The sequence below is a fragment of the Podarcis bocagei genome (genome assembly GCF_964188305.1).
Source record: "Podarcis bocagei genome assembly, chromosome: 13".
NCBI classification, from domain to species: domain Eukaryota; kingdom Metazoa; phylum Chordata; class Lepidosauria; order Squamata; family Lacertidae; genus Podarcis; species Podarcis bocagei.
In genome coordinates, this window is record NC_138138.1 from 46,346,411 (window position 1) to 46,360,917 (window position 14,507).

Consider the following 14,507-nt stretch of genomic DNA (forward strand, 5'->3'; position numbering starts at 1 on the left):
CAATATAATCTTTAAAAAATCCTGAAGAAATTATTTTTTCAGAAATGAACGTAATACATTTTGCATCCAAATTCTACTAAATTCTGATGGAATAGAAGTGATGGTCACTCCACGAAGAAGAAGACAGTTTGGGGAGAGAGTGAATGTCTCATTCAGTGGACCTCTCTTGGCTCACAAGATTTCAGCTACAGATAGGTAGCCGTGTTGGTCTGCCATAGTCAAAATAAAAAAATTCCTTCCAGTAGCACCTTAAAGACCGCCTTAAAGTTGGTCTTTACGGTGCTGCTGGAAGGAATTTTTTTATTAAGATTTCAGCTGTAACATTGCTCTCTTTTCACTACAGGGCATTCTAAGAAAGAGGAGGAGGGCCACTAAAAGATAGAGATATCCTCTATGTAGAAATTCCAGATTTGATGCATGAGATCTATTTTTGAAATATCTCAGACAAAAGTCTTTGAGTTAGAAGATTGAAAGCTACCCTGGTAAAGAACATTAGCTAGGTGGACTCCTGAGGACTAAAATTCTTAAGAATTGTCTGTAATTTCATTTTGTCTTTTCAGACATGGAAACATGTATCAGTTGCCCAGCAAATAAGTATCCAAACAAAGACCAGGATAATTGCATTCCTAAGATACCAAACTTTCTGGGCTTTGATGAAACTTTAGCCATCATTTCAACTTCCTCTGCACTATTGTTTTCTCTGATCACAGCTCTTGTGTTGGGCATCTTCATTAAGCACAAGGACACGGTAATTGTCAAAGCCAACAATAGAAGCCTGACTTACATTCTCCTTGTGTCCCTACTCTTGTGTTTCCTCTGCTCCTTGCTGTTCATTGGAACACCTAAGCAGGCAACCTGCCCACTCCGACAAACAAGTTTTGGCATCGTCTTCTCTGTGGCCCTGTCTAGCATCTTGGCCAAAACCATATCAGTGGTTTTGGCATTCATGGCTACCAAGCCAGGATCCACAATCAGAAAGTGGGTAGGCAAAAAACTGGCTTATTCAATTGTCCTCTCTGGCTCCACTGTTCAAGTGGGGCTCTGTGGTCTTTGGCTGGCAACTTTCCCCCCATTCCCAGATTTGGACATGAAATCAATGAGTGAAGAAATTATATTCTTATGTAATGAAGGGTCCGTCCACATGTTCTACTGTGTTTTGAGCTACATGGGCTTCCTGGCCACTGTCAGCTTCACTGTGGCTTTCCTAGCCAGGAAGTTACCTGACAGCTTCAATGAAGCCAAGTTCATCACCTTCAGCATGCTGGTCTTTTGCAGTGTTTGGCTCTCCTTCATTCCAACCTATCTGAGCACCAGAGGAAAATACATGGTGGCTGTGGAGATCTTCTCCATCTTGGCTTCTAGTGCTGGATTACTGGCTTGCATCTTTTTCCCCAAATGCTACATTATTCTTGTGAGGCCCGACCTGAACACCAGAGAACATCTAATGCAAAGAAAGATATAAATAATATAAAAATTTGTAGTTTCATGATTGTTCTTAATTTTCAACACTGAAATCTCAAAAATGTGAATGAATGAGGACATGTGACCAAAAGAAAATATTTCAGCTGTTTTGTGCTCTGTTTCTGGGCTGCAAAATTGTTGCATGTTATTTTAAGAGGCCATTCAAACCAAATGAGGCAAATGTTCACATAACCTTCTGAACTTCAACTGAAGACAATGAAACTCTGAAATTGAAAGAGAAACATCAACATTATTCTATAGTTGTTCTGATTAGACAGCTAACGTAAATGAAGTTAAGTATTACAGTTGTTTTTTACTAAGTGGTATATTAATTATTTAAGAAACTAAATAAAAAAGCTATGTTATATTAGTGAGGCCTTAATTCAACAATAGAGAGCAACTGATATAGAGAAATACAGTGGTACCTCAGGTTAAGTACTCAATTTGTTCCAAAGGTCCGTTCTTAACCTGAAACTGTTCTTAACCTGAAGCACCACTTTAGCCTATGGGGCCTCCTGCTGCTGCCGCACCGCCGGAGCACAATTTCTGTTCTCATCTTGAAGCAAAGTTCTTAACCCAAGGTAATATTTCTGGCTTAGCGGAGTCTGTAACCTGAAGCGTATGTAACCTGAGGTACCACTGTATGTAAATGACAGATGTGTTTGTAGTTTCACTTATGTTCTTGGTATCAGTTTAGGAACATGAAGTCGGACAAGTGTATATTGGAATCCCCATTTGTGTCTACAAACTAACTCACCCCAAAATATTACGGCTTGGTTTCTCCCACAAACACGAGATGACTCTGGCTGTTAATTATTTCAGATTTATTGCTAAAACAACAAACTAGATGGCGCTCCTCTACACATTGTCCTCCCTAGAAGATGGAGTTGCCCGGACTGAGCTCCTCCCCCTTCCCCAGCACGGAAGCCCCCATCTTCTCTTCCAGTATCTTTCGTGTGTCTCTGCTACTTTTGAAATCCTGAGATTTGGCAGAGAGTGTTTCCTGCATTCCAACATCTTGCCAACTATTGGAGTTCTCACACATCTGACTGTCCCTTTGGTCAGAGCTCAGATTACAGCTGCTCTCCCCCTCCTCTCTGCTTTCTGCTGTTGACTGTCCTCTCCCTGTGCCAGCTTCTTCTCCTCCTGTCAGTATCTGAGCTTCGCTGACACTAAAACACACTGCCTTGTGAGCTATTTTTCTGGAGTCAAATGGACACAGCTCTGAGAATAGGCCCAAATTATCTTATGCCCAGTAAAGAGCTCTCACAAACTGGACTGTTCCCCATACTGTTGGTTTATTACAAAAGAATAAATGATCTTTTAACAATAGATTGATTAGCATAGTTCAGAATATATAGAACCATGCGTGCATATCCTCATGCATTCAAACTCAAAGTAATAAGTTCCTACACTACAAGGGGAAGATAAAGGGATTGAGGATAACAGTGTGTTGTATGATTCCCAAGCAGGGCTGGCCCTCCCATGAGGAAAGGTGAGGCAACCATCTCTGGTGGCAAGATCCACAGGGGCAGCAGATCCCAATGTTGATCTTTATTCCCCACTTGTTCCTGATGGAGACATTCACTCATTCCTTCTTCCCTGGAGAGGATGGAGATGCCATTTTGTGGCTTACCTCAGGCACCAAAGTGTTCTGGACCAGCTCTGCTCCCAAGAAGATAGTGATCGATGCAGAGTTTACCTGTATCTATCCAACCACTTACTAGAGCAATTGCTGCAGCTATGTGGGCATAAGACTGTGCTGCATCCAGGATCCAGAAATTCTATGCCTGAAGCTATTGCACTTCTGAATGATATATCTGGGCTTCACACTGACAAGCAACTTCACTAAAATCTAAATTGACTTTTATTTAACATCATCAGAGGCTATGTCATTCAATCCTCCACAAGTAGCATCTAATACAAAGAAAGATATAAACAGAAGACTTTATGGGTTCATACATGTTCTTTGTATTCTAAGTCAAAATATCAACATATGTAAATCAATTTATGTAATAAAAAATCTTTTATTTCTGGATTGCAAAATGGTTGTCTCTTCTTTAAAGAAGCTGTTCTGACCAAATGTGAAAAACAGTTGAAAAGCGGATCCAAATTTCAACTGAAGAAACTGAATCTTTGAGATGAAAACAGAAACTTATTATTTATTTTTATGAAGCTATATAGAGCTTGTGGTTGCCAGACCACTATAAATTCTGGACCCAGCAAGTGTCAGAATTTAATTAGGGTTTGGGATGCCAAACTATGTACTAGACATCTCTAATCCCCTGAATCAGCAGCTGATTAATATAAGCTAATTTCCCGTGAAGTGATAGGCTGGGTGATGTGTCAAAGGATCAAAGGGAACCCAGTGTGAAATGGCAAAGACATCCGCTCCCCAAAATTATCCAGTTCCCCTCCCCCATTACATTCATATAATTGACCTAGGTACCCAGAAGCCATTGTTCTTGGTGAGAATTTGCTGCTCACACAAATAGAAAGTTATCATGTTGCTTCCATCAACACCTTGCTGACAAGGTACCCACGAAGGCACAAGAAGCAGTATCTACCTCCCTCCATTTTCTCACTTCTCCATTACATGGCTGCATACAGAAAAACAACAAAAAACAAGCAAAATCATGTTCTTCCTAACCTATAATTCCATGAGGTGATAAATATATTTACTTGACAGTTCTACTAATGATGATGCAAGATGGAGTCCTTTAAAAATGGCAAGAAGTGATTGTCTCCCATGTAATTATTAAAATTACAATAATTAAGTCACCTTGCCAGTGCTCCAGAAGGCAAAATGTCGGGTGGGGGAGAATCAGCAAGCAAGCCTGAAAGTTTTCATAGACAGTTAGAATAATGCAGAAGAGAGAAGCCAGGCTCTGTGATTGTATAGGCAAAATTTCAAATCACTTCATCTTATTTACCATTCAAGGCAGGTCTTTGTGACAGGGTTTAATGATAAGATGCATGCATGTCCCTTTAAGCACTGAACTGGCAGAGTCTGCTGCCTCCAAATCGATGCTGTTCAAATCAGGCTGCTGATGATAATAATGATATTGTAGAGAGGCAAAGAAGAGTCCATGTGTAGAACCTTGTTGCTGCTGCTTCTCCTGCTCTTCCCCAACATGGTGTGCCAAGCGCATAGTGCTCATTTTACTACAACTAATCCTGTACCTATTCCACATGAGTGGTATGAGCCAGGTGACCCTGTCATTGGTGGGATTGCATCTCATATCCGCTACGTCTTCCCCAATGTTTTATTTAATATACACCCCTCTGAAGCCTTCATTAACAACCCACTGTAAGTAAATAGTCCTTAATATGATTTTATTAATTCTTTACATTTTTATATTTGACTGAAATATACTTTGTTTTGAATGAGTAATTTTAGAATTGTATTAATAAACTGTATTAATCAATTGACTGTATTTATTTGAAAGATTTGATAGACTGTATGAGAAACATCTGCGCATACAAGCCACGTCTAAACTCTCACTTGGACATTAGGAATCATTAAGATTTTGTGATCCAATTGTGCAACTCATTGGGTTGCTAACATATATAAAAACATAATATTACATTAAACATTTAAAAACTTCCCTATACAGGGCTGCCTTCAGATGGCTCGGGGGTCGGATAACTCCATACCCCCCCCACACACAACATTTCTCCAATGAAAATAATAATAATAATAATAATAATAATAATAATAATAATAATAATAATAATTTATTTATACCCCACCCATCTGGCTGAGTTTCCCCAGCCACTCTGGGCGGCTCCCAATCAGTGTTAAAAACAGTACAGCGTTACATATTAAAAACTTCCCTGAACAGGGCTGCCTTAAGATGTCTTCTGAATGTCAGGTAATTATTTATCTCTTAGACATCTGATGGGAGGGCGTTCCACAGGGCAGGCGCCACTACCAAGAAGGCCCACTGCCTGGTTCCCTGTAACCTCACTTCTCGCAATGAGGGAACCGCCAGAAGGCCCTCGGCGCTGGATCTCAGTGTCCGGGCTGAACGATGGGGGTGGAGACGCTCCTTCAGGTATACAGGACCGAGGCCGTTTAGGGCATTAAAGGTCAGCACCAACACTTTGAATCATGCTCGGAAACGTACTGGGAGCCAATGCAGATATCTCAGAACCAGTGTTATGTGGTCCCGGTGGCCACTCCCAGTCACCAGTCTAGCTGCCGCATTCTGGATTAATTGCAGTTTCCGGGTCACCTTCAAAGGTAGCCCCACGTAGAGCGCGTTGCAATAGTCCAAGCGTGAGATAACTAGAGCATGCACCACTCTGGCGAGACAGTTCGCGGGCAGGTAGGGTCTTAGCCTGCGTACCAGGTGGAGCTGGTAGACAGCTGCCCCGGACACAGAGTTAACCTGTGCCTCCATGGACAGCTGTGAGTCCAAAATGACATCCTAAGGAAAACTGGGACATTCCGGGATCCAATCATAAACCAGGATGGCTTCTCTTAATCAGAGACGTCCCTGTAAAATAGGGAATCTTGGAGAGTGTGGAGGTGCCTCTTCAGTATTTGCTGAAAGCTACGTAGCGAAGTTGCCAGATGCACTTCTTGTGAGAATTAGACTCTAGTTCCCATTTCCAGAGCGTGCAGAAGTCAGCCTTGGGTTATTTGATCCTTTAATGAGTTCTCTTTTCTTCTCCTATAAAAACTATGCAAGACATTCCCTTTTAAAGTTTAAAGAACCCATAACTTTTACTTAGTGTACTTGCAGTTGCAGATAAAAAGTGTACAACACAGGTAGGTGAGACTTAAATAGCTAAAACTTCTTACATAGATAAAACTGTGGGTTACCTACAGCCTAGGGAGTGTTATGAGGATTCATAGCAAGTGAAAGCCAGCCTGTGTTTCCTTGATGAATTGGGGGTGGGGGTCAAATACTTGTGTTCATTTTTATTGGAAAGAATCAGAGGTAAGTTAGTAATGGAGAATGGTTTCAAAGCATTTTGTAAACATGGGATCAGAGCCTTTCACAACCATCATTGCTAGCTCACAAGTAGGCATACTTGGTAGAAATATGATATGTGAAACTCTCCATTGCTGTATCTTTATTCTGATACTTTGCATTTAAAATGGCAGCTATCATGAGCTTTATTATCATTTAATGCAAATTTCCATTTCCAGAGAAAGCTACTGCCAAAGGGATACAGCAATAATTTCAAAAACTGTAGCATAACCATATGACAAAGCACATGATTATAGATGAAACTGAATACAGAGAAGGAACAACATGGTCAGAAATGCAAAAGATGAAGTTAAATTCAAGAAAATTTCTGACCCATTCTGTATAGGTCTCTTCAGAATCTATGTGTTTGAGGAATTAAAAAAACAGATTTGGGCTAAAGAGGAATCCAGACATTCTAAAGGAACAAAACAAGACCCATCTTTCCAATAATACTTACTTCATGACTAATTTTGCTGCCTTTCCTTATAGTCCTTATATACCACAATAGTTTGAAAGTTGCACCTCTCAAAACTAGATTATGTGCACTATTTTATTTCCCCATGAAATAATGCCACTTTATTCACAGCGTGTTATCAAAGTTCTTCCAGCACATCCTTGCCCTGGTGTTTGTGATTGATGAGATCAATGGGAATCCCAAGGTCTTGCCCAATGTCACTCTTGGGTTCCACATCTATGACAGCTACCATAACTCTAAGATGACCTACCGCACCACTCTGGATCTGCTGTTTAACACACATAGCTTTGTACCCAACTACAAATGTGGCTCCCAGGAAAATATAATAGGAGTCATTGGGGGACTGAGCTCTGAGGTCACCTTGTGCATGGCAGACATCTTGGGTCTTTACAAAATTCCACAGGTAGGAACATTCTGGATAAGAGAAAATTGAGATTTCACACTATAATTCACTCTTCAGCTCTCTTTTCAGTAAGATTCTATTGATTCATAAATATGGAGTGGCATAACAGGGACAAGTGAAAGGGACTGAAATGTATGGGTTTGTTGTTGTTATAGCATTGTTATAGCATGGGCGTCTCAAACAATGTGCATGACAGGAACAAGGTTACTAAGGATGTGTGCTTAATGCAGGTAAGGGAAGATTGGTTAAAAAGTGCCAGGTTGGTAAATGGGGTATCCAGATGGGATCATATACAGTGGTACCTCGGGTTACAGGCGCTTCAGGTTACAGACTCCGCTAACCCAGAAATAGTACCTTGGGTTAAGAACTCTGCTTCAGGATGAGAACAGAAATCGTGCGGCGGCAGCACAGTGGCAACAGGAGGCCCCATTAGCTAAAGTGGTGCTTCAGGATAAGAACAGTTTCAGTTTAATAACAGACCTCCGGAACGAATTAAGTTCTTAACCCAAGGTACCACTGTAATCATATAATATTTTCATTTAAGCCCAGGACATGCTAACTAGAATGCTCTCCATAAGAAATGAGAAATTGAGCAAGATTGCTTGTGTATTTTTTATGTAAGTGGAGGTGGGTATTTTCCAAAATATCATTAAATTTGGGATATGTGAGATAAATAGGTTTCCTTTGAATTCTTCCATCCCTTTGAAAGTGGGTATTCTCTATTCTCTTTTTCAGATTTCATATGGTGCATTTGAAACATCCACAAATGATCAAATTAAGTTCCCCTCCTTTTATAGCATGGCTCCTAATGAAGATCTTCAGTACAAGGGAATTATCCAGTTGCTTCTGCATTTTGGATGGAAATGGGTTGGGCTCATCACTCCAGCTAATGAAGCTGGGGAACGTTTCTTGAATACCATTGAACCAATGTTTTTCAAAAATAGGATCTGTTCAGCATTCACAGAAAGAGTTAAACAACATGTTCATATCACTAGTAACTCATTTAATATAGTGGGTGACACAAGGATTTTGTCCCCAGCTTTCATAACAAGCAAAGCAAATGCAGTTGTTGTATATGGAGAAAGTGCATCTATTATATGGTTGTCAACTGCTCTAAATATAATGAGGTTAACTCAGATGATACTTTCCCAGTCCAAAAAGAACTTACCTGAAGGAAAAGTATGGATTACCACAGCTCAAATTGATTTCATAATATACTTTCTTCAGAAACTTATTGATGTTAATATACAAATGTTCCATGGTGCTATCTCTTTTGAAATTCACTCCAAGGAAGTTAATGATTTTCAAGATTTTCTGCAGCATGTAAATCCTTCCTGGGAAGAGGGAAATGGTTTTATCTCAGGTTTCTGGGAACAAACATTTGGTTGTTCACTTACAGACTCTACTAAGTCAACAAAGAAAGCTAAGCCTTGTACAGGAGAGGAAATGCTGGAGAGCCTTCCTGCGTCATTTTTTGAAATGAGCATGACCAGCCACAGCTACAGTATCTATAATGCTGTCTCTGCTTTGGCACATGCCTTACATAGGCACTTGGCTGGATCCAACCACAGAAGAATGGAGGCTGCAGGCAGCCGATCTCCTCAGAATATAGCGCCTTGGAAGGTAGTGTTTGCTGTTACAAAGAGTTTGTTTTGCAAAGTGTTTGTGCACTCCCTTGATATTTTATGTGAGTTGGTATTTACTTACAAAGAAAAGAATGAAAAATATTCAGTTACAGAAATAAAATTCAAGTATAATAGATACAATATCAAAGATGGGAATTAGCATATTTCTTAAAACGATACAGAACCAATACTGGATGAGGGACTTTCATAAGCACCAGACTAGCAGCTACCTGAAGACAGAATAGCTGCTAAATAACAGCAGCTGAGAATGAGTTGGAAGTAGTGTTTTCCAATATGTCAATTGGCATTTAATTAGACAATTTTTGTAGCTTTGGGGTGCATAGTAAAAATGGGGTGGGTAGTAATAGAAATTCAAACCATGTTTGGTTAGGTGCAGCGTAATTGGTTAAATATATTTGCTAGGAAGGTGTGCCTGTCTTTTTTTTCTCTTTTGCTACCTTCTGATTGTATGCACTGTTCTAGCAAAGTATAGGCATGCCATAAACCAAAAAGAGAAAGAAAATTAAAATCAAGCACATTTTCCACTTGGCCACCTTGTGATGTTAACAAAGAATAGAAAAAATATAGGCAATCCCCTTCCCGCTTTGAATTTCTTAAGAACTTTCTGACTCACCCATACAAACTTTGAAAAACCTTCTCTGCACTGCCAACACCAGCAAAAGCATCAGAAAAATCAACTATTGATTTGCAGAGGAGAAGGGAGAGATTGGTGAAATGAGGCAGCAGAGTCGTTTGGCATTGCACAAAATATAACTACCGTAATTATTCAAATGATCAGTATTGAAAAAGTATCTTTAAGGTTCAAATATACCTTTTTTAAAAAAAATAACATAGGGTAGGAGGCACATCCTAGAATAACAAACGGCAGCTTCTCAATAAATTGGTAGTGGGCTTGGATATTGTCATCCAGAGAGATTGTTCAAAACCTCTTAAAAATTGCAAGAACATATCATCACACAATACTGATTAAAAAGTGAAATGGAAAGGGGGCATAAAAGAAGTCTTTGACATGACAGCATGTAATTTTTCCTCCATGTGTGGTGTGTGTGGTATAAATGCCTTCATTTGCAGAAAACAAAAATGATTCAGCCAATTCTACACTGTCATAAATTATACGTTAAATTAAAACTTTATAAACCTTAGTTATAAAGATCTTGAATGCATCTAGGAAAGCTATTCAACAATTTTAATCAGAATGTTTTAATACTTTATAGACCTTTTGATTCTCTTTCCACCTAGCTCCACTCATTCCTACAGAAGATCTCATTCAACAACTCTGTTGGTGAAGAAATTACATTAAATGAACGTGGAGAATTAGCAGCTGGTTTTGATATTACAAATTTGATCACTTTCCCAAATAGATCCTACATCAGGGTCAAAGTGGGAATGCTGGATCCTCAGGCCCCTGCAGGCAAAGAGCTCACCATTAATGATGGGCAGATTGAATGGCACAGGGACTTGACTCAGGTGAGGAAATAACTGCACAGTTTGTCAAATTCATGGCTATCCCATAAAATGGAATGCAATGAAAACAAGGAGGCATTTTTGTCACTTAGCACTGATTAAATGTGAAGTTTGCTGGGAGAGAAAAGTAGTCTTGAAGAAGAGGAAATTCCTATCTAGATGGATACTATTTTAATGGAGAGAATCTCTATTTGAACAAATGGCTTAACTTGTGGGAACATGCTTGCAGGTTAATTTAAAAGAGCCTACTTGTTCCCCAGCTGAGGTTGATTGCACTTTGCTTTAAATTAGATATTATATTGAATAATATAGGGATATTGTCTTTCTATTTATTGTATATTGGTAAGCCAACAAGCAGTAAGCAATATACTTTAAGGAATACTGTAAGGTCTAACACTAAACAAACATATGAGCCACAATACGAAAAAGAGCAACATGCTCAGAAGACATCTCACATTGAGAAGGACCAAGGGCTATCAGATACTGTTGTCAGACATTCTTTTATGTGAAGTCCCAGAGGGAGATCTCCAGTTTGTGGAATCTGATAGAATCCTATGATTGTTGCAGCATTGCCTGGGCTTAAAATGAACATTATAATATCCTGGATTTTGTATGATGCTAGGCATAGCTGCACCTAGTGCATAAACCTAAGCTGGGCATAAAGAGCCAACCACAAAAGCCACTTGAGACCCTAGTGATGAGTTGGAATCTCAAAGTAGTTCCAACCTATAAACTTCTTCCTTCAGATTTAGTGCCATCCCTCCCAGAAGAGATCATTCACATAATTCTGAGACACAGAAAACACTCACCCAAATAACTTTGGACTTATAAGGATTCAGCCACCATCCTGTCCAGCACAACCTTCAGACAGCAGTTCAACACCTTCACTGGTTCTCCTAATTCCTACGGAAAGCCGAGACAGAGATGCAGGTCATCAGTATACTTGTGACACTGTCCTCCAGATTCCTAGAATATAGCCGCAATTCCATATAAATGTTGAATCATAAAGATGACTGAACCTGAAACCTTGTGGGCCAGCACAGCCCCAAAGACATGCAACTAAGCAATACCCTCCTAGTATTACTTACTAGTAACAACCCTGCAGGTAGGAGCAGAATCATTATACTACAGTACCTCCAATTCCCACATCCTTTAGTTGCATAATAATAATAATAATAATAATAATAATAATAATAATAATAATTTATATCCCGCCCTCCCCAGCTGAAGCCGGGCTCAGGGCGGCTAACAACAATAAAACAGTACAAAAGTACAGCACAAACTCCACATGGAGTTCAGTGTGGACTATGGAAAAGGGGCTGATCTGTCAAGAAGGGACAAAAATACTGTCAAGTTGGAGTTTCCACAAGTGAAAGGACCAGGAGACAAAGTAAAGTACAGGTATAAATATGAAGAAGATCTGCGGAAGGGACATGGAAGAGACTTAAGGGCCTCGGACATAAGATTACCAGGTTAATGAACTAGATGGATGGGATAGAAAGGACTGACAAAACCCGGGACCAGGAGGAAGAGACGTTGGATGAAGATGGGAAGAAAGTTTTTTAAAAAAAATATTTAGGATTGTTTTGTAAAATTAATGAGTATTAGAAAAATGTTGGAACGAAATTATTTGGCTTTAGCAGAAATGTTAAAAAGAACTATGCAAGAATATGTTATGGTTATGAGAAATTGGTATAAATAAGATTTAAGTTTTAGGGTTTTTTATAGTAAGATAAGGTTAAAATAGATTAAGGTAATTTAATGACAGAATATTATGAAAAATGGCAAGGATTTGCTGTGATAATTAATAACTAGAATACAAAAAAGGGAGGTGTGAGGAGGTTGATGAAATATGGTAATGACAGTTAAGGATTTGAGAATACTGGATCTGTTTTTAAATTTTTGTGGTTTACTTTTGTTTTTTGATTTTGATGTGTTATGTGTTTTGGTTTTGCTTTTTGATTTTGATTTTTATCAATTTGTATTGTTTAATTGCTGTTTGTTTTTCCCTTTTTTTCTTCTTTGTCTTTTTGTTTTTTCTGTAATTTTAAAATGCTTAATAAATATAATTTTTAAAAAAACAACACAAAAGTACAGCACAAACAACACTCTAAAATCATTCATTATAAAATTAATAAGGACACCAAGTGACATTCGTGAAGGAAACAGCTGTGGTTCCTATAACTGGCATAGCCAATTTATTGAATTCTAATGAAGTTGTATGTATAGCTATGCCAAATATGTATGCTCAAATTATATTGGGCTCCTATGATGCTTAACAACAGCATTTTATCCCATTCTATGCGTCACCTGTGCACATACGGATCATATGTTTCATGTTATCGGTCACTCCTTTTGCTGATAGACCCCCTGGTGTTAGATTAAGTCCCATAAAATATTTTATTAAAAAATAAATTATTCTTATATTTTTGGATAGGTGCCACCCCTGTCAGTATGTAATGACAACTGCCATCCTGGTTACGGGAAGAAAAAGAAGGAGGGAAGTAAATTTTGTTGCTATGATTGTGATCCGTGTCCCAGCGGGACATACTCAAGTGAAAAGGGTGAGAAATGTCATATTAAGACCAAACTACACCATTTATTTAGCCAACTCTTAAGTCCTTAAATTTTTGTTGTCACTAAAAGCATGGAGGTGAAAGGATTAAAATTGTGGTGTCTGTATTGTCCTCATTGTTTGCAATATAATCTTTAAAACACCCTGAAGAAAATATTTTTAGAAAGGGAGGTAACCTCTCTCAGTTCAGAAGATTTTAGCTGTGATAATGCTCTCATTTCACTATAACAGCTTGTGATTCTAAGAAGGAGGAGGAGGACCACTAACACATAGAGATGTCTTCTATGTAGAAATTCCAGATTTGATATATGAGATTAATTTTGAAATATCTCAGACAAAAGTCTTTGGACTAGAAATTGTGAAAGCTACCCCAGTAAAGAACATTAGCTAGGTGAACTCCTGATGACAAAAATTCTTAAGAATTTTCTTCATAGTTTCAAATTCTCCTAATCATTTCTTTTCAGACATGGAAACATGTATCAGTTGCCCAGCAAATAAGTATCCAAACAAAGAACAGGATAATTGCATTCCTAAAATACCAAACTTTCTTGGCTTTGATGAAACTTTGGCCATCATTTCAACTTTCTCGGCACTACTGTTGTCTCTGATCACAGCTCTAGTGTTTGGCATCTTCATTAAACACCGGGACACTGCCATCGTCAAAGCCAACAACAGAAGCCTCACTTACATTCTCCTTGTGTCCCTCCTCTTGTGTTTCCTCTGCTCCTTGATGTTCATTGGAACACCTAAGGAGGCAACCTGCCTTCTCCGACAAACAGGTTTTGGCATCGTCTTCTCTGTGGCCCTCTCCAGTATCTTGGCCAAAACCATATCAGTGGTTTTGGCATTCATGGCTACCAAGCCAGGATCCACAATCAGGAAGTGGATAGGCAAAAAACTGGCTTATTCCATTGTCCTCTCCTGCTCTAAAATTCAAGTAGGGCTTTGTGGTCTTTGGCTGACAACTTTTCCCCCTTTCCCAGATTTGGACATGCAATCAATGAGTGAAGAAATTATATTCTTATGTAATGAAGGGTCAGTCTCCATGTTCTATTGTGTTTTGGGCTACATGGGCTTTCTGGCCATTTTCAGCTTCGCTGTAGCCTTCTTAGCCAGGAAGTTGCCGGACAGCTTCAATGAAGCCAAGTTCATCACCTTCAGCATGCTGGTTTTCTGCAGTGTTTGGATCTCCTTTATTCCAACCTACCTGAGCACCAGAGGAAAATACATGGTGGCTGTGGAGATCTTCTCCATCTTGGCTTCTAGTGCTGGATTACTGGCTTGCATCTTTTTCCCCAAATGCTACATTATTCTTGTGAGGCCTGAGTTGAACACCAGAGAACATCTAATACAAAGAAAGATCTAAATAATATTAGAATTTGAGGTCCCATGGTGTTTTTCTTTGTATTCTACAGTGAAACATCAAAAAATGAGAATAAATGAACCTATTTCAGCAATTTTGTCTTTTTTTCTGGACTGCAAAATGGTTGCATGTTATTTT

The 14,507-nt window shown here is 39.0% G+C and overlaps 1 protein-coding gene and 1 long non-coding RNA gene across 4 annotated transcripts in view; one reads left to right on the forward strand and one right to left on the reverse strand.

The window, feature by feature from the left end:
- The window catches only part of LOC308572311, a 14,822-nt gene extending 13,478 nt beyond the window's left edge, over positions 1-1,344 (reverse strand). Inside the window, exon 1 of the long non-coding RNA XR_014001701.1 lies at positions 1,300-1,344. This is a non-coding gene — a long non-coding RNA (uncharacterized lncRNA). The remainder of the gene's footprint in view (positions 1-1,299) is intronic.
- LOC308572025 (vomeronasal type-2 receptor 26-like) overlaps positions 1-14,389 on the forward strand; it is a 21,353-nt gene extending 6,964 nt beyond the window's left edge. Inside the window, exons 4-7 of one of the 3 annotated variants that reach the window (XM_081167799.1) lie at positions 8,721-8,944; positions 10,207-10,434; positions 12,869-12,995; positions 13,471-14,389. In XM_081167799.1, coding sequence (XP_081023925.1) covers positions 8,721-8,944; positions 10,207-10,434; positions 12,869-12,995; positions 13,471-14,372 — 1,481 coding nt within the window. In that variant the 3' untranslated portion in view covers positions 14,373-14,389. Of the gene's footprint in view, positions 1-560; positions 3,471-8,720; positions 8,945-10,206; positions 10,435-12,868; positions 12,996-13,470 lie in introns of those variants that run through there. The other 2 variants (XR_014001626.1, XM_081167798.1) reach the window with 2 other exon arrangements.
- Positions 14,390-14,507: the final 118 nt, after the last annotated feature.